This window comes from Notolepis coatsorum (genome assembly GCF_963971535.1).
Source record: "Notolepis coatsorum genome assembly, chromosome: 17".
In the NCBI taxonomy this organism is placed as follows: domain Eukaryota; kingdom Metazoa; phylum Chordata; class Actinopteri; order Aulopiformes; family Paralepididae; genus Notolepis; species Notolepis coatsorum.
The window spans coordinates 51,100,331-51,121,296 of NC_140181.1; the positions used below are offsets into that span (position 1 = coordinate 51,100,331).

Below are 20,966 nucleotides of genomic sequence, written 5' to 3' on the forward strand. Positions count from 1 at the left end.
CAGTGCCGGTATAGATTGCGTGCCGGATACAGCGTGGACCTGCAAACCGTCTACTCCGGCCGGCAGCAGCTGTCTTCACCGGCGTCCTGCATCAGATCTGCACCTGGCTGCCTGCAGCACGGGAGTGCGCGCCCAGCACACGCTCTCAGCCAACACTGCCTCTCTGCTCCAGCTCCGCCTGCTGGTGTTCTCGCCAAGAGTGTTCAACGCCATCTTGCCTCACGGACAACAGTGGCGCGGCGAGGCGGCCATTTTCGATGAGTATAAACGCTATGCTCCGGATCCTTACATCATACACAGTGTGGTGCAGCCCGCGGGTGAAGTAACGTTGCTAATTACAGACCCCAAACATTACATGCCGGCATTAGCATAGGGCTTTTGTTTTGGTAATTGTGGGCTCATATTTTGTTTTATTTTCATTTCCTTTGAGCGTGATAACATGTGTGTTTCATAATATTTCCCGTTCAGTGAATCCTTCTATTTTCCTCCCCTATGTTCCCCCTCCTTTCCCCATATTACTGACCTGGAGCAGTATAGGTAAAACCCTTAGGGAAGGTAGATACTGTGTCCAGCCCAGACGTGGGCAGTATTTGGTCTGTGTACAGTGGACAGTACTTGGTCCGTGTACAGTGAGAGCACTTGGTGCCTAGGTGTAATTATGTAATTTCCAGACTGCGAGCATTGTATGAGGATACCCATGGTGCAACAATCACCAGCCGTAGCTATGTTGTAACTAGGCCCATGCTATTACAATACTCAGCCTGAACGGGAGCACGGTGTGCGTGTCTTTTATTGAGCCTAACCCTAACCCTTTGATGCGGGTAATATATCCATTATTAACCCCTTCCTATTCAACCTTCCCTTTCCCACTGTAAGGTTTCTGGTGTTACTGAGGGAGGGTACTGCTTGCGGGGGGAACCAAGTTATTTCTTTACCATCCAGTCATTAGGTGTGGGGGGGGCTAAGGAGACAATTGTGGAGAGTGAGGGTGTGTTGGGGAGCACTGCTGACTGCCCAAGAGAGAGGGAGGAAGACCAGAGTACCGGACCAGGTTTGTAAATCCTGGGCCTCATACACTCCCACTGCCAGCCTCCAGTTGACGCTCCGGACCCCAAAGACGGAGGTGCAGCGGGCCAGAGTGCTACTGTGTCTCGCTACCTAGTGACCGTGCACCACAGTTCCCACGAAGCAGGGATAATCCACCCTGCTACACATAGTAATTATAATAATATACATACATGGCATTTGATTGGAGGCTAGTCTCACTTTGTCCCACAGCAACATTAAAATAGTTTAGATTTGTGTATGTTGTTTATGTAAAAAAAAAATACTTGAAAGTAACACAATAGTTACTTTCTGAAGTAACTATTTACTTTTATAATTTGTAACTGAGTAAGTAATGTAGTTACTTTTTGGAAGAAGTAACTAGTAACTGTAACTAGTTACTTTTTAAAGGTAACTTGCCCAACACTGGTCATGTTTCCAAATAAGATTGTTCACAACGGAAAATGCTGTATACATTCAATTTGTTGGTTAGACCTCCGTGATCAACCTCGCTCTTAGTGAAGCTTATTCTCATAGTTCGCTTAGTCCATTATTTCACATTTCTTGGGGGTGTTTCATTACCATATATGGTTCATTAGGGGCGGTTCTGTATGCAAATGCTTACAATCATGCACGAGCATAGATGGTAAGAACATTGGTATTTATCAACACGGAGTGCACGCATGGTTGATAAATCCAGATTTTTCTGTGCATAGAGACATTCTAAATTCCGTGCTTAGGAATGAAAATAGAACACTTTCTACGCATTATTGATAAATGAGGGCCCAGGAATGTGGCCTTTAGACATGAGGGTTGGGAGGGTGGGGGGGTTTCTTTGCAATTGTACAGGTCTGAATAGGATATGGCAAAGCCAGGATATTAAACAGGATAACTTATAATCATTATACTGACAATTATCGTTACCGATGCTTATCACAATTCTAAACATTACAATATAAATACTTACCTTTACTTACGTTCTGGATATAAACTATACAAATGGGTAAAAGCGCATAATACATGACAATGAATGATCGGTATACAAAAACATTTGACACACGTACCTTTTGTTTTGACAAACAGAGCAGACAATGATAAAGGGAAACAGAGGGAATTCTAAAGGGAATACTGCAGTAAATTGGGCGAATACAAAACACTGTAGCTCAAGAGCTTCAGGTGTGTGAATGAAGCATTGACAACGCCCCCCAGTCCCCTTCCCTTACCGGCTGCTGTAGAGGATGACCCCCCATTCCCCTCACCTTACCGGCTGCTCTAGACTAGAGGATACACCCCCCAGTCCCCTCCCCTTACCGGCTTCTGCAGAGGATGACCCCCCAGTCCCCTCACCTTACCGGCTGCTGTAGAAGATACACCCCCCAGTCCTCTCCCCTTACCGGCTTCTGTGTAGAGGATGACCCCCCAGTCCCCTCACCTTACCGGCTGCTGTAGAAGATAACCCCCCCCAGTCCCCTCCCCTTACCGGCTTCTGTAGAGGATGACCTCTACACATTTGTAGAGAACATTTGGGAAACACATTTGTGTGTATATGCAGGCTATATAATGCATTATTAACAGGTGTTTCAGGTCTAAATGGCTTAGTACTGTTGACATTACACTGCTTGTGGTAGTAAATCAAATAGCATATTTCTTTAAATAAAATTACAGAAAATTATCACTAAATTGCTATCTGTTGCAGCTGCACTGTTCTCCATAAAAATAGCATATTTGGATAAGTGTGACCATTTCACAGAAAAGGATCACCAAGTTACCATTTCTCAAAAAATATAAATAAATACAGAAAATAAGCACTCGTTCACTCAGTGGACATTTCTAGCTCAATGCGAGGTCTGCTGCTGCTGGCTAATAATACGGTCAATACGTGGGGAGATCTTTGACAAGGCAACACACATGTCATCCTCAAGGCTCAACTTGGCCCTATATTTTGTTTTCAGAGCTGTCATGGATGAAAAGCCAGCTTCACACAGATATGTGGTGCTGAATGGTATCAACACCTTAACTGCTGCATCATGAGATACTTGGTACTCAGCTCCACACTCTGAAATGAGCTCTCCAGGTGGTATCAGATGATATTTCAATAAGTTCTTCCAAGAGTTTTTTTGTTACGGACCCTGTTCTCAGGGCCGCCTCAGGGGGTGTGCGAGCAGTGCGGTCGCACAGGGCCTCGCGGGAAGGGGGGCCTTGCAAAAAAATATATATATTATTATTATTATTATTTTTTATTTTTTTTTTGCGAGGCCCCCCTTCCCGCAAGGCCCTTTTTCATCACAGACCTAAAATCTAGTTTTGCTTACATGCTTATATATTTCACATTAGACGTTTGTAGAATAGTGTTCCGGGCTCTGCGGCTCTGCTGCTCTGCAGATAGACACGTTTGTAGAATAGTGTTCCGGGCTCTGCGGCTCTGGGTTTTTCTTTTGTGCAAAGCATCGTTGGAGGACTAACACTAGGGGGAGCCGAGCTGGTTGGCGTCGGTCTGGTAGTCGGTAGAGAGATGTGAAGAAGACCGGATCCACGAGGGAAGGGGCTACAGCCAGGTACAGGGTCTATTCAGCGCTATCCAGAGGAGCGAGTGGATGTCTTTTGAAAAGCAGCATGGAGCAGAAGAAATAACACCGTGTGCCATAAGCTTGTTATCAATACCAAGTATGATTAGGTTATGCCAAGACGAAGAGGACGTTCGGCAGATGGACTGAAGATGAAAGTTGTTGCGTGTTAGAACCTTCAGTCAGGCTATAGCTATGTCGGCTAGTAGCAATTAGCTAAAAGCAGGGACAGGTAACTAGCGTTAGCTAACGCTAGCTAGCGTTAGGGTGAGTTTTTCAAGCAATCTATTCTGTTCCCGCTGTGGTCTCTGTCTCTCTGTCTCTCTGGTGCTGCACCCACCCGCCGTGGTGTGTGTCTCTCTGTCTCTCTCGTGCTACACCCACCCGCCGTGGTGTGTGTCTCTCTGTCTCTCTCGCGCTACACCCACCCACCGTGGTGTGTGTCTCTCTGTCTCTCTCGTGCTACACCCACCCGCTGTGGTGTGTGTCTCTCTGTCTCTCTCGTGCTACACCCACCCGCCATGGTGTGTGTCTCTCTCATGCTGCACCCGCCTCTCTCTCTCTCTCTCTCTCTCTCTCTTCAATTCAAAAAGCTTTATTGGCATGAAATTTCACAAATGTTGCCAAAGCACAATTATGACATAAACAGCAAACAATATAAGATCAAAATAAATAAAGGAGATGGTGCGGTGAGTAAAACATGGTACATGTATATACAGTATATGTGTCCTACTGGTTGTCCCTTTTCTTGTGACATGAATTGACATATTTTGCAGCTAAAACTGCACATTATTTCTGTTCCCCCAGGAGGAATGGCAATTTCTGCACTTCTGTCATACTGAATTCTGAGGAAAGTATTTCAATTTTTGGAAAGAATTCCTCCCTAATATTTCTGTAATTTTCACATTGTGTTAGGAAGTGTAGTTCTGTCTCTACGGCTCCCTCATCACCAAGACAGCACAACCTCTCCTCTCTGGGCAGCCAGGTCTGTCTGTGTCTGCCCTTCTCTATCGCCAAACCATGGTCACTCAGTCTGTACCTTGTCAGATTCTTTCTTAGATTCTTATCAGTTACTGTGCTGAGGTAGTCTGCCACAGTATACTGTCTGTTTAGGGCCAAATATGTTTCTAATTTGTGTTGTGATTGTGTGAGATATCAGCCAGTTTCATTATGGACTCTCCAGGCGATCTGGCCTCACCGTCCACCGTCTGGCCTTCGTCGACCACGTGAGGTCCTACAGAGAGGCTCTCTCCAAGACTAGGACCGCATACTACTCCACCCTCATCACCTCACAGCAAAATAACCCCAGATCGCTTTTCTCAACCATAAATCGTCTCCTCCGCCCTCTCACTGCCTCCCACACTGATGCTCCTGACCTCTGCTCTAAGTTCCTGGACTTTTTCCAAGCTAAAGTGACTTCCATCCACCAACAACTCATGGTGCCCACCCCCTCCCCTCCTCCCTTACCCCTGACGCCGGACTACATGCTCCCAGCTACATCCCTCCATCCCCAGTGCTCTCTCTCCTCCTTCTCCCCAGTGGATGTTCCGCTGGTCATGAAGCTGATTACCAGAGCCAAAGCTTCCACCTGCTCCCTCGACCCCATGCCTACGGTACTGGTCAAGGCCTGCCTTCCTACCCTCTGCCCCATCATAACGGACATCATCAACTCCTCTCTGTCATCTGGAATAGTTCCCTCCTGTTTCAAAACCGCCTCCATCACTCCCATCCTAAAGAAGCCTGGTTTGGACCCTGAGGTGCTGGACAACTACCGGCCGATCTCCAACCTTCCTTTCCTAAGCAAAACCTTGGAAAGGGCAGTCGCCGCCCAGCTTCATCAACATCTGTCCAACCATGAGCTCTACGAACCCCTTCAGTCAGCCTACCGAGCACATCACAGCACAGAGACCGCCCTCATCAAGATCACTAATGACCTCCTCCTTGCTGCAGACTCCGGACACATCAGCCTCCTCATCCTTCTCGACCTCTCCGCGGCGTTCGACACAATATCCCACTCAGTCCTCCTCAAATGCCTCTCCGACAACCTAGGCATCACCGGTACAGCTCTGTCATGGTTTCATTCATATCTCACTAATAGATCTCAGTTTGTCAGCGTCAGCGGCTCATCCTCCCCCCGGCCCCAGTCAACCACGGTGTCCCCCAGGGCTCTGTGCTGGGTCCCCTACTATTCACCATTTACATGCTCCCCCTCGGTCAGATTATACGTCACCACGGACTCAACTTCCACTGTTATGCTGATGATACTCAGCTCTACATCAGCACCTCACCATCCTCCCAGCTCCCCCCACAGTCTGTAGTCAACTGCCTCCACGCTATAAAAACCTGGATGGCAACCAAATTACTTAAACTCAACAGCAAAAAGACAGAGCTCATGGTTGTGGCCCCCAAGGCACTGCTCGGGAAGGTTGGAGATCTCCTCCTCCACGTTGACGGCTGTTCCATCTCCCCGTCTCTCGAAGTCCGTAACCTGGGCGTCACCCTTGACTCCACACTTTCATTTCACTCCCACATCAAATCTGTCACCAAGTCTGCCTTCTACCACCTCAGGAACATCTCCCGTCTCCGACCCTCACTCTCAGACTCTGTGGCTGAGACCCTGATCCACTCATTTGTCACCTCCCGGTTGGACTACTGTAAGCCTGTCCAGCAAAGCCATGGACAGGCTCCAGTATGTCCAGAACTCTGCTGCCAGGGTTCTCACTCACACCAAGCCCTGGCAGCACATCACCCCCACCCTCATCCATCTCCACTGGCTTCCAGTCAGGTTCCGCATTACCTTCAAACTCCTGCTCCTCACCTACAAATCCCTCCATGCCCTCGCCCCCCGGTACCTGTCTGATCTCCTCCACCAGTACACTCCATCCCGGAACCTACGATCCTCTGATCTAGGTCTCCTCTCCATCCCTCGCACCAGGTTACGGACTTTTGGGTACAGAGCCTTCAGCGTGGCATCCCCTACCCTCTGGAACTCTCTCCCCCCCCGAAATCCGCAACGCCCCAACCCTGGACACCTTCAAATCCGCTCTAAAAACACACCTCTTCACCAAGGCTTTCCCCATCAGTTAGTTTTAGATTAAATTAGGTCCATTATCCCCTACTTTCCCTCATCCCCTTTTCCCCCTCCCCCCCTACTTTCCTTGCCCTATTTTTTGTCCTGATTGTAAAGCGACCTTGGGTTCTATGAAAGGCGCTATATAAATTTGATCTATTATTATTATTATTATTATTATTATTATTATTATTATTATTATTATTATTATTATGAGTTGACAAAAGGGGCTCTTTGTAGGTCTCTCTCTCTCTCTCTCTCTCTCTCTCTCTCTCTCTCTCTCTCTATATATATATATATGTTGACTGTATCATGCCCAGCCTCGGGCAGCGCTATTATTTAAGAATATGTTGACTGTATGCCCAGCCTCGGGCAGCGCTATTATTTAAGAATATGTTTACTGTATAAAAAAAAATTAAAAAAATTAAAAAAAATTAAAAAAAATTTAAAAAAAAATTAAATAAATCTCGCACAGGGCCTCGCATTTCTCCCAGGCAGCCCTGCCTGTTCTTATGTATGTATATAGAGGGAGTTATGTATGTTATCTGTTGTATATATAGGCATGTTTTGTTTGTTCTTGTTTTGTCTCCCTCTTGTGTCTACATATCCCCATTCTCAGGTGTCTCCCAGTCCCAGTTGCAGCAGCAGCTGGTCAATCAGCAACTCACCCCAGTGCAGCAGCAGCTGAGGCTCGTCAGCAATTAAGCTCCACACCCCTTCATATACCCCATTGTGTGCCGTGTTAATTAGCTCTCTGGTTCATGGTTGTGGTAACTATTCTCTGTCTGTGTGGGAGAGCTCTTTGTGTGTTTTGGTATAGAGCTGAGGCTCTTAGCTAGTTTTGGTGTGAGAGCTGGTCAAAGCTCTGTGTGAGCTCATTGTGTGTGAGAGCTGGTGAAAGCTCTGGTTCATTATTTGTTAGCATAGGAATTATTGTCAGTGTTGTGTATTTGGTGTAGAGCTGGTACCTGAAGCTCTGGTTTATTGTATTGTATTTAGGTCATTATAGTTTATTGCATATTTCTGTCCAACCTTAACCCTTTGTATATTTGTTTAGCACCCAGCCTATGGTGATTGTCTTTCTTTTGTATTAATCTTTTGTTTCGCACACAGGGACATTGAGGACAGGAAGATACCCTGGGGTCTACATTTTTTCATCACGTAGGTGACGTGCTGTTAAAGACACCAGCCTTAAAAGTGAGCACCGCCACCTGTACTTTTGGGCGTCCATGCCTGTAAGGGGGGGTGGGTTTTCATTTCCTTTTGATATTTCATTTGGTGCCACTAGGTAGTCCTCCTTGCTCTCTGTGTTGCTGAGTTTTTGTGTTTATAAAAATAAATACTATTATTTTGCAAATTGTTTCATGGTTTTGTGTCACTGCACCCTCACCTACCCTGTCTGTGGCCTTGTGTTGCGTCTCCTTACAGGGGTACGTAACACAGAGTAACTTGGTGATCCTTTTCTGTGTTTTATTAAATAATGATTTTCAGATTTTGAGAAATGGTCAAACTTATCCAAATATGGTATTTTCATGGAAAACAGTGTAGCTGCAACAGATAACACTTTAGTGATAATTTTCTGTAATAATAAAAAAAAAAATTATTTTCTTTTTCAAGGCATCCTAGGGTGCCGCTGCTGTAGAGGATACACGCCCCAGTCCCCTCCCCTTACTGGCTGCTGTAGAGGATACACCCCCCAGTCCCCTCCCCTCACCGGCTGCTGTAGAAGATACACCCCCCAGTCCCCTCCCCTTACCGGCTGCTGTAGAGGATACACCCCCCAGTCCCCTCCCCGTACCGGCTGCTGTAGAGGATACAGTCCCCTCCCCTCACCGGCTGCTGTAGAAGATACACCCCCCAGTCCCCTCCCCTTACCGGCTGCTGTAGAGGATACACCCCCCAGTCCCCTCCCCTCACCGGCTGCTGTAGAAGATACACCCCCCAGTCCCCTCCCCTTACTGGCTGCTGTAGAGGATACACCCCCCAGTCCCCTCCCCTTACCGGCTGCTGTAGAGGATACACCCCCCAGTCCCCTCCCCGTACCGGCTGCTGTAGAGGATACACCCCCAGTCCCCTCCCCTCACCGGCTGCTGTAGAAGATACACCCCCCAGTCCCCTCCCCGTACCGGCTGCTGTAGAAGATACACCCCCCAGTCCCCTCCCCTTACCGGCTGCTGTCGAGGATACACCCCCCAGTCCCCTCCCCGTACCGGCTGCTGTAGAGGATACACCCCCCAGTCCCCTCCCTGTACCGGTTGCTGTAGAGGATACACCCCCCAGTCCCCTCCCTGTACCGGCTGCTGTAGAGGATACACCCCCCAGTCCCCTCCCCTCACCGGCTGCTGTAGAGGATACACCCCCCAGTCCCCTCCCCGTACCGGCTGCTGTAGAGGATACACCCCCCAGTCCCCTCCCCGTACCGGCTGCTGTAGAGGATACACCCCCCAGTCCCCTCCCCGTACCGGCTGCTGTAGAGGATACACCCCCCAGTCCCCTCCCTGTACCAGTGTACCGGCTGCTGTAGAGGATACACCCCCCAGTCCCCTCCCCGTACCGGCTGCTGTAGAGGATGACCCACCAGTCCCCTCCCCTTACCGGCTGCTGTAGAGGATGACCCACCAGTCCCCTCCCCGTACCGGCTGCTGTAGAGGATGACCCACCAGTCCCCTCCCCGTACCGGCTGCTGTAGAGGATACACCCCCCAGTCCCCTCCCTGTACCGGCTGCTGTAGAGGATACACCCCCCAGTCCCCTCCCTGTACCGGCTGCTGTAGAGGATGACCCACCAGTCCCCTCCCCGTACCGGCTGCTGTAGAGGATACCCCCCCCAGTCCCCTCCCCGTACCGGCTGCTGTAGAGGATACACCCCCCAGTCCCCTCCCCGTACCGGCTGCTGTAGAGGATGACCCACCAGTCCCCTCCCCGTACCGGCTGCTGTAGAGGATACCCCCCCCAGTCCCCTCCCCGTACCGGCTGCTGTAGAGGATACACCCCCCAGTCCCCTCCCCGTACCGGCTGCTGTAGAGGATGACCCACCAGTCCCCTCCCCGTACCGGCTGCTGTAGAGGATGACCCCATCGGGCTGCAGGCGGATCAACTTGTTCTCCACAGTGACATCGTGGAACCAGGCGGACTTGGCGTTGACGATGAAGGTGTCGGGCAGCCAGAGCTTGTCCACAAAGCGGCTGTCCAGTCCCAAGGTCTTGTTGGTGTGGTTGTAGGACAGGCGGTCGTCACGCCAGCTCTGCCGGAGGAACACGGTCATGGTGTAGTCCTGCCAAAACACCAAGCAGAGCCCCAGGCACACGCGTATGCACACACGCAGACAAAAATACACACACATGGGCATGCATACAAGGAAACAAATGTGTCCATGCAAAAGCATGTGTACGCAAACACACACGCACACACACACGCACACACACACAAATATTGAGCAAAGCTGGATGGCAATGCCAGCACTGCTGTGGTAGCAGACATGACTTTGAGCATAAGAAGACATTTGACTAAAACTGTAGAGAACAATTCTATTCATCCTTGTGTAGGAAATCATGGATCTTAGCCATTAGAATACTGTAGGTGAAAGCAAGGCACATTATTTATTTTATCGTCGATACATCTCCGTGATGACTTCGTTTAAGGGATTAATCTTCCGTGGGAAAAGATTTCACGCATTTTGTGTGAATTACGTTTTCACATTTGTAGGTTCAATTAATTGCATAAGGATGTCAAGGGGGGGGGAATAGGCGACTCCATGTATCAGCAAAGTCAGTCTCTGGTGTCTGTTATTGATGACCTCACAGAATTAAGCCTTTTTTATTTTTATCTTCTTGTAAGCGCATTTCCCATAATGTTGGTGTATTCCTTTAAGGGGGTGGGGGTGGGGGGGTCCAACAGTTCACTTGTTTCAATACTGAAATATAGATATTTCTAGAAATAAGTGACATTAACTTGAAATAATGTGGAGCACAAGATGTTTCTTGTTTTGAGAGAATCCTTGTATGGCTCGCTGTATTGAAATCAGTCCCATTGGCTGAATGTTCCACTAGTTCTGAGATGAATAAGATTGTATGGCTCAACACAAGATTAAATTACTTGTCAATATGTAGATTTGTTTTTGCAGTGTAACTTTGGGAGAGCATTGTCTGTGTTTGCACATATTGACCCAAGTGTCTGCGAGCATTGGAATAACAATTGATTTGAGTTCTGCCTTAGAGTGGGTCTTCCCTTTAAAGGCCCAATCAGTGATCAAAACGTAAATAAGTGGGTAGCTCCGCCACCAGAATGAATAAATAAATAGAAACAGAGACGTGTTTTCATTCTCTAGTCGATTGACTGAGCTCTTGGTACAAGGACTAACAGCCAGCAGGTGAATATGAGTTTTTTATTGTATCTGCTGTATTTTATGGCTGTAAAAGGTTACATTGGTACATGTTTGTCAACACCAAATAGAAATATCTATATTACAATTTATATATTTTTTTCCTCTACAGATTCAACTCTGCAAGAATGTACTGTATCTGAATATATCCAACATGTATATGGCCAGAAAGACCCCGGATTGGGGCTTTAAATGGAAGGAAGAAATATATTTCTTAGGAATTGGAGGGGCACCAGAATGTATGAATCTCTCCACCACATCCATACAGGAACCCATTAAAGTATGGAATTATCACACAACTGAACCGATCAATCACGTCGGAGGCACAGTCTCTCACACAGAGCACTTCCCAAATCCCAGAGTACGATAAATCAGGATTATGCAAAATAGTAAAGATTTGCCACAATACTGAACAAGTGAAATGTAGACATCCCTCACTGTGTGACAGAGTGCTGTATACTTTACCATGTTGGCCTCTGAGATGTGGTCAATGCTGGCTACTTCAATAGCCATGGACACGTTCACCGGCGGGCCTGCGGGGGAACAAGTGAGAAAAGACAAGCAAGACCGACCCATCCCCTCTTTCTCCCCCTCCCACGCCCTCCATTATTCTCTCCCTCCCTCCTTTTCTCCCTCCATGTTGCCTTCATCACTTGCATCCTCTCTCTGTAACCTACCTCCCCATATTCCATCCCTCCCGATATCGTTTTCTAAAACAACCTCCCACGGTACATGGTGAATATGCGCCATCTGACTTAAAGGGATCATTTAGCACTTTGTTATTATTATTCTATTTTAGTTACTGTACCTCTCTTTACAACAACAAAAAACCTCATCAACTTGAACATCTGAGGTTTATACATCTGTCATGCTTGTTAGCATTCCACACGACCTTAGCTTCAATGTGGAATGCTAGCAAGCTGTTTTAGGGAAAACTAATGATGAATGTAGTCACTTCTTTAACATTATAGGGTGAAGAAAAGAAACAACCAGCTAAAATACAAAAATAAAAATCTATGTATGCTAACACAATGCTAAGTGGCAAAGCATTAAGATGACACCACACACTATATAATATGGACATTCAAAAAATGACAACTGGGGCATCAGAAAGCATGTTCAGATGCACCATGGAAGCTTTTCCATGGCCACTAGTGACTAGACAGCCCTGCCAGATGATCCACAGAGATCAGATGCTGGAAGGGCTTGAAATCTACAGGGGGAGCAGAGAGGAGGAGGAGGAGGAGGAGGAGGAGGCGGGTGGCAGCGGAGCGGAACAGAAAGGCTATTTCTCCTGAACATTACGGAATCATACATTACCATTCCCCCGCAATTCAACACTTATCCCATAACCATTTATGGCAAATCATATTCTATAGCCCCCATTACCGGAGCCATAGAGTGTGAGGCGGTGTGATGATTGACAACGGTGTGATGATTACAAGTCAAGGTCAGTGGAAACTCACTTTTAGAGGATGCCACGTGAGCTAACTTCCTCATATCCTTCTCGTAGGGGTATACGCGTTAATAACACGTTCATACATAAACACATACGTTATTCATAAGTTGATTTTCACTTGATATCGTGGAAAATTACACTGTGTGTACATATTCTCTCGCAATCGGAATAGTTTCCTTCTTAACTTAAATTGTACCTTTAAATGGCTTAAGGGATATGAATTGAATAAAGGGAAATGGACCCAATTGACACAGCTGTATGATTCCCCGATGGCCATGAATATCCTTTTCGTTCCCTTTTTTTTTGTATTCTTACGGATGTTATGTTATCATAGTGACAGGAATGTAAAGAAGGCCTATATGATGTGGAAGTAATGGAAAGCAAAGATCACCGTGCCTTGTGGTCCAACGTTCCTCACTTTTTTTTAGTTTTATCTCCTTAGAAGAGTCCGCTCTTGAGAGCGCTGTCAATCTTTCTTTTTAAATTTTTTATTCTTTTGTAACCTCCCCTTCCAGGAGAATACACTGTATTACAAAAGATAAGAAAAAGATTACCATCACTTTGGTTTATTGGAACAATAGCAAAGAGCAGTTGATCACGTGGCACCGTTTGACCTTTTTCTTCCCCTATCTCCCAAGGCAGTTGTGTATGTATGTGTGTGCGTGTGTGTGTGTGTGTGTGTGTGTGTGTGTGTGTGTGTGTGTGTGTGTGTGTGTGTGTGTGTGTGTGTGTGTGTGTGTGTGTGTGTGTGTGTGTGTGTGTGTGTGTGTGTGTGCGTGCGTGGTGGTAGCAGTGGTCCCGCATGTAGTATTTTCACCTTGGCTCAGCTGAGTTAAGCTGTGAGATTGAGAAATCTAGCGCTGTAGTCATTGGATGTTTCACATTTTGCAGCCATTCTTATCAAAAGTCTCGTGGTGCAGTGCCTCTCCTCTCCAACGCTGTGTCTCCGACACATCAAAGGCACCAGTTCCCCCAATAATCCCTTGAGCAAACTTGTTTCCCTCCATTTAATAGTTTTTTTTTGTGTACTCGTCACCTTCAAAAGCTTACGACTCCAAAGCAGTTATTTACATGAGGTAAATATAGCTTTGTACTGATATCTTAAAACAACAAACGCTCTCCAAAATTCTAAAAACGCATTTTAGGCAGGGGGATATCTAACAGGATTATGGGATTTGAGAATGGAAATCTGAAATAGCCAAATAATTGTCAGAGTTTAGGGGTGAGACGAGTTATGCTAAGGATGGCTGTAAATGTGAGAGGGTGAAATGCAATCCAATGCCACGAGCAGTAGATCTCATACTCACCTCCTATCCCAGGGCGAAAATTTCTGGCATAGCCCTTCATTAATTCATCCAGATTAGGCAACCAGGATATTTCTATGCCTGTACCTACATATTCCCCAACGTCACTCAGCATCGCCCTACAGGGAGACAAATACACAGCAGGGTTGAGCTCTCATCTCATCCCATCTCATCTCGTCTCATCCCATCTCATCTCGTCTCATCCCATCTGGTGTCGTCTCAGTAGAGTAGAAGCCTGGAAGAATCTTAGAGAGAGTTGGGTGAAACAGGAGTGAAGGGAGAGCTAGAGAAAAGGATGTGTACCCGTTTGTCCACAAAACAACAACCGCTGAAATGGTTAGAATACAGAAAGTAATTATTATGACAATAAATCACTGCAACATATATTTATACGGCACTCGTATACAGGCTACATAATTATCCAGAAGGAAGTCGAAATAGAAACAGAAACAAATGAAAGTCTTATGCCTACGTTTCATACTCAGCCCGTAAAACATGTTGTGTTCTGGCCTGTGGTTTGGACATAACAGGACAACATGAATACCACCAGGGGGCAGTGTTTTATATTCTATAATGGCGGGCAGTGGAAAAGAGGCACAAGGGGCCTGAGTGGACTCAACTTAAAGGTGGACTCTCAAGAGATGGAGCAGATGACTGTAAATGGACGTGCACGGAGAGCTCTGTCACAACGGGCAAAGACTGTTTTATTTTAGTTTTAATAATATAATTTGAAGTCATATGGTGTAGTCAGAGCTTTCTCCACAACCGCAGGCAACTGATATAGCTATCATGGTGTATATTATAATATTGGGAAATGATTCACATTAACTGGACACGCATGACACATTCATAGTATAAGTATAGTATTCAAAGTATAGAGACACCTCTCTCTCATTCTCTGTGGCCACTTACTGTATAACCACCTATCACTGCAATAATCATTAACATACACAAGAGGTGGGGCGGCTAGGTGGTGTAGTGGGCAAGGCACTCGCCACCAGTGTGGAGACGCTAGGATTCGCGTGTTCGAATCCAGCTCTCCACATTGTTTTCAGTTTAGCTGGTCGTCCGCAGTAATACACATTGGCCGTATTACGGGGAGGGAAAACTGAAGGGTGGGGATCGAACGTTGTGAACAAGCGACTCCTACAAGTCGGTTGGTGCGCCTGCGCAGTAGAATTAGGAAGTGTCGGGGGCAGCGTGAGCCTCCCACGCGTTACTCCTCGACACTGAGAGATCGAGCTGCGCAGGTGAAAAGATGCGACTGCTGTTACCTCAAGTACCGGAGGGGACTTGTGCTATGTATGACTTAGTCCACATTGCAGCCGGCTTGTGGGAGGCAAGAAACAGGGTTCGTGACAGGGGAGGGTTGAATTGGATGATACGAAATTGGGATCGGAGAAAATATAGAAAAATGGGAGAAAAAGTGGATAAAAAAAAAAAAAAAACATACACAAGAGGTCACAGTATATCAACATAATATACCTCGGCAGCATGGCTCAGTTATGAATGTGTTATGACACTTATTTCACAAGCGTAATAAGTTAACTATCTTAAACTGTGCTCAAATGTTATGATATTGACAGTACATTTTAGCCTAGATCTAGAGCTATCTTACATGTTATGATACACGATAAACGATGAAAAATGGTTCTGGGAAACAACAAAGACTGATGGTGCCGTTTAATTTAAAAGTAAACCAGTGTGTAGGATACAGTGTGTAGGATACCGTGTGTAGCATACAGTGTGTAGGATACAGTGTGTAGGACACAGTGTGTAGGACACAGTGTGTAGGATACAGTGTGTAGGACACCGTGTGTAGGATACAGTGTGTAGGACACAGTGTGTAGGATACAGTGTGTAGGACACTGTGTGTAGGATACAGTGTGTAGGATACAGTGTGTAGGACACAGTGTGTAGGATACAGTGTGTAGGACACCGTGTGTAGGATACCATGTGTAGGATACTGTGTGTAGGACACCGTGTGTAGGACAATGTGTGGACAGATGGAGGAGGTTATCATTGGAATAACAGTAGAAGAAGAACCAAGCACTTATATTGATTCAATACTTTGAGTGTGTATATATACATATATAATGTTACGAAGGATCAGATTAAACCGAATATATATATATTTACTACTTGATATATATTGCCTAATATTTGTATATCGTTTGATATCCCTTGTGTATTCCTTGTACATATACACGGAATATCCCTTTACCTAGTACAGACCATAATATTTCGTTCTCCTATTGGACAGCGGTCCCTTAGGCGCCACTGCCATACCCCCAAGGTCTAGTTCAAAGTCACCGCCAAAGACATGCCTGGACATGAACGGCTCTGCGCAAGAATACGAGACAGGAATAAGGCTGGTACTAGTTTGTTCACCTAACGTATAAATACGGCGCAGGTGAATACAGAAGTTAAGTTACCCAATAAGTTGAAGCCTCACCCACGATACAACGTGCGGTGAAGTATGGCCTGTTTGGCCCCAAATAGAGCATTGAGACCGCGTGCGAATTGATGGCTGAAGTGTCAGAGTTTGGCGCTGTACCGTCGAGTTTGACTTATTCTATTAATTCAGTAATAGTCTATTTATGTATAGTGTATCGTGCGGCTACCGTTCTACAGTGACCAGCATCACCAACGTTTCCTCGTACCAGCTAGTGTGCTTATCCAGGCTGGGCAGCTTACCCTGGCGCCTTCACCCGAGGAGCCCTAGACGAGGACCGTGTGGACATGTACACTGGATAACCTACCCGACGACTACATAGCCCTTTTCGGCTGGATTATATTTGCTTTGGTCCTGTAACTGATGGAGCGGAGAATCGTCTACACCCACAATTGTGTGGGATTTACCCTGTGAGGAGCAACGTCGAGCCCGCCTCTAAGAAGCCTGAGGCTGGCTAGCTTTCTTCCATGCGGAGCTGCATGCCGGAGAACAGCTGTTATTCGTCTGCGGATCAAGAGATTATTGCACCGTCTCCTGTACTTGGAGTCTCCCTATTCTTCGTTGACCCAGACTCTGCTACCGACAAATCCTCTCCCCTTGCTGGCCTACAACCGGAGGGACCCTACCAGTATCTCCCGCTGCCTTACTAGTGTACCATAGATATAATTCCTAAGATACAGGTGGTATTCATTATCTCCTGCGTAATATGATAATGGACTTACGTTATTGATTTACTCACGCACATTCTTTCGCCTTATAAGCGCGACCCTACGTAAAGTATTGTTATATACTATCATTGCTGATAATAAATATTATTATAACCCAGTTTTGTGTGGAACCGTGTCATTGTGGGAAGTGTTCATCTGATATACCTGTGTACTGTATGGCCAGTAGTAATGTACATAAGACAGTAGTGGTTTAATGATAACATACTTATATAATACAGTCAGGGAATTGTACCCCTCAGTTACAATTGGTCCTTCGAGCCAGATGGTAACTAGCGTAATATTAATATAGTATTAATATTGACATGGCCAATGATGAACACTCCACAAACGGTTCTCCCAAAATAGATCGCCCGCAGCGTAGACGGCATCCACCTCAGTACTTAGAGGACTACGCTGCCAGTATACTACCTAGCTTTCTACAGACGTTAAACGCGGAAAAAGTAGATAGTAAAATTACGTCAAACCCTACCGACCAGGCGACCCTGCCAGTAGAGACCCTAGTGGGTTCTAACGTAACTGACCAAGCTCACGGGGGGGACCAGGAGGGACCTGACATGACTTTACCCCCCGCCAACGTCGACGAGGTAGTCCCCGGAGAGCTCCAGGATAAAGAAAGCCCTCCAGGGACGGAACCCGACCCACCACAAGAAGAGACGCGCACCCAGGAGATGGATCTCCTCGGTATGCGACAGGAGAACGGATCTCCAACGAGTACTACCAGAAGCCGATCACCTCTACCAGTGTCTTCCCCCAGCGAGGCGGACAAGATGCTGGCACAGGCCTTTATCGCCACCCTGGCAGCCTCAACCGAACGCGATCGACTCCAAGCACAGACGCTTAGAGAGCGCGAACATTCTTCCATGGAACAAGAACGCTTCTACGCGAAACTCCAAGCGCAAGCCCTTAGTGAACGCGAACACTCCGCGACCGAGCGAGAGCGCTTTCAGGCGCAGCAACGGAGTGACGAAGACCGCATACGCCTAGAGACTAGACGCCTCCAGACGGAAGAGAATATGGAAAGAGACCGCGCCGAAGCCCAGCGCGCCGCCACCGAAGCCCAGCGCGCCGCCGCCGGTGCCCAACGCGAAGCAGAGCGCGACCTCGCTCTCACCAAGCGCGAAGCCGAGCGCGACCGATTACAAGCGCAGATAATGGAGCAGCTGATTGCCAGGGTAACCCCCCCTCCCTCCGCATGGGGCTCCAGGGCCTCGTCAAGACAAGGGTCTAGGGCACCCTCCCCTACCCGATCAAGCGACCCTGAGCCCGGCCAACAGAGAGAGCCTATACCCCTCTCCGAACCCCTTCCCCGACCGGTCCAAGCGAGACCCAGCAACAGGGAAGAACCGGCCTATGCCGCGGAGAGACGACTACAGGATCTAGATGACCTGGCAGAGGAAGAAGAAGAGGGAGAGGAGGAGAGTCAAGCCCAACAGCATCACCGTACTCCACAGGACCAGGAGGTCCAGTACAGCCCAGACTCTACCCCCGCGGCTCTGCGCTACAGACCCCCGACTCAATTCACGGGTGAGCTTGACGCACGACCAGCCCCGAGGAACAGCACCTGGGTACGCGGGCCTTGGTACCCGACAGGTACCAGCCCACCACGACAAGTAAGAGGAGACTCGCCTAGGAGGCCTCTCCTCCAACGCTCACCGATGTGCCAGCCATCCATGGCATCGTACCTTGGCACACCGACGTTCCCGGACTTCACACACGAGAACAGAGCACAGTACACAGAGCTACGAATGTGCTTAGAGACAATGATGTCCGATGTAACAGATGAACCGTACAAGTAAGCGATAAGAAAGTAGCGAGCCAGAGACGTGGTTCGAGTTGAGGTACTTTACTTCTCACTCACATAGCATTTACCAATAACAACAAAGTTAACCCGGAACCGGAAGTGGTATTTAACCTGTCCCCTAAACAGTACAACCCACACGCTTAAAGGCACAAGCCCACCTTGGTGAATGTCTCTTAATATAGGTCACCACACAGGCCCCCCCAGAATTCACCAATACAAAAACTGCAACTAATTAATAGCCAGTGAACAGTCCATCAGTGAACAGATCACAGCATGAAATAGTCAACGTGGAGGGGGACGGATCAAGCGGCCGAACCGACTGCGCTTAACCAGAGGGGGACTAAGGGAGATAAGTGGAACCAGCGGCCGGGCCACGGAAGGGGCCAAGGCCGGAACAGAGGATAGGGCAGGGGTCTGAGCCGAAACCGGGGGGCGCCCCCGCCGCGGGGGTAGAGCCAACTTAACTGGTTCGTCCTTGTCCAAGTGAGCAGGCTTAAGACGGTCTATAGTGACCCGCTCTGGCCTGCCTCCCATGTCCACAACAAAGTTTTTAGTGCCTGCCTCCAAGACACGGAAAGGCCCGTCATAAGGGGGCTGCAGCGGGGTCCGATGGCTGTCGTGCCGGATGAAAACATATTTGGCCAATGGCAGGTCCCTGGGGACGTAGGACTGGGGAAGGCAGTGGCGGGATGTTGGAATGGGAATAAGGGCATCGGCAACACCCCGGGACACTGCTCGATGGGAGGCGACGGACCAGGACGCTGTGGCCCCCGGAAGAAACTCCCCAGGGACCCGCAGCGGCTGGCCGTACACCAGCTCGGCGGACGAGGCCTGGAGGTCCTCCTTGGGGGCAGAACGAAGACCAAGCAAGACCCACGGGAGGCGGTCAACCCAGGCGCCATCCGTAAGGGCAGCCCGAAGAGCGGCCTTCATGTCCCTATGGAACCGCTCGCAAAGTCCGTTGCCCTGCGGGTTGTACGCCGTAGTGCGGTGGATCTTCACCCCCAGGTGCTCCGCAACTGCAGTCCAGAGCTCCGAAGTGAACTGGGGGCCCCTGTCGCTTGTGATGTCCCCCGGTGTGCCAAAACGGGCCACCCAGCAGCCGATGAACGCCCGGGCCACCTCCGCTGCCGTAGTGGAGGACAGTGGAACAGCCTCCGGCCACCTGGTGGTCCTGTCCACCATGGTGAGGAGGTGAGTATATCCATGGGAGGGGGGCAGGGGGCCCACCAGGTCCACATTCACATGGTCGAACCGCCTCTCCGGCACTATAAACGGTGCCAAAGGGGCTTTGGTATGGCGGTGCACCTTGGCACGCTGGCACGCCACACATGAGCTAGCCCAGGTCCTAACATCCTTCCGGAGGCCAGGCCACACAAACTTGACCCCCACCAGCTTAGTCGAGGCCTTCACACCTGGGTGGGAAAGGCTGTGGATCATGTTAAAAACCCGGCGCCGCCAGGCCGTAGGCACCATAGGGCGCGGTTGGCCAGTGGAGACGTCGCAGAGGAGAGTGGCGTTAGCTGTGTCGAACACCACATCCTCCAGCTGCAGTGCGGTAGGACCCGTCCGATAGGCCTGAATGTCCGAGTCCGTGGCTTGGTCTGCCGCCATGGCGGCATAATCGAGTCCCAAGTGGACGGACCCGATGACCGCCCGAGAGAGGCAGTCGGCGACAAAGTTGTCCTTGCCCGCCACGTGCTGAATGTCCGTGGTTAACTCGGAGATCGCCGATAGCTGCCGCTGCTGACGTCCCGACCACGGCTCAGAGGTCTTGGCCATGGAGAAAGTTAGCGGCTTGTGGTCCACAAAGGCAGTGAACTGGCGGCCTTCCAACAGGAATCTAAAGTGCCTGGTGGCGAGGAACAGACCCAGCAGTTCCCTGTCGAAAGTACTGTACTTACGCTCGTTGTCGCGGAGCTGTTTGCTAAAAAAGGCCAGTGGCTGCCAGGCACCGCCCACCCACTGCTCACACACCGCCCCCACTGCATAGTCAGAGGCGTCTGTCGTGAGGGCGACCGGGGCAGTGGGAGAGGGGTGCGCCAGCAGAGCAGCGTTGGCTAGCGCGTTCTTGGCAGCCCCAAAAGCGCTGTCCATCCCCGAGGACCAATCTAACTCGTCCTTGGGCACTTTGCCCCGCAGGGCCTCATACAAGGGCCGC

The 20,966-nt window shown here is 48.7% G+C and overlaps 1 protein-coding gene across 1 annotated transcript in view; it reads right to left on the reverse strand.

Moving 5' to 3' along the window:
- Positions 1–20,966, reverse strand: part of gabrd (gamma-aminobutyric acid type A receptor subunit delta) — a gene marked incomplete at both ends in the record, with an annotated part of 88,976 nt that overhangs the window by 59,584 nt on the left and 8,426 nt on the right. Inside the window, 4 exons of the mRNA XM_084333449.1 lie at positions 9,731–9,951; positions 11,524–11,591; positions 13,825–13,940; positions 19,560–19,648. Of these exons, the coding sequence (XP_084189575.1) occupies positions 9,731–9,951; positions 11,524–11,591; positions 13,825–13,940; positions 19,560–19,648 (494 nt within the window). The remainder of the gene's footprint in view (positions 1–9,730; positions 9,952–11,523; positions 11,592–13,824; positions 13,941–19,559; positions 19,649–20,966) is intronic.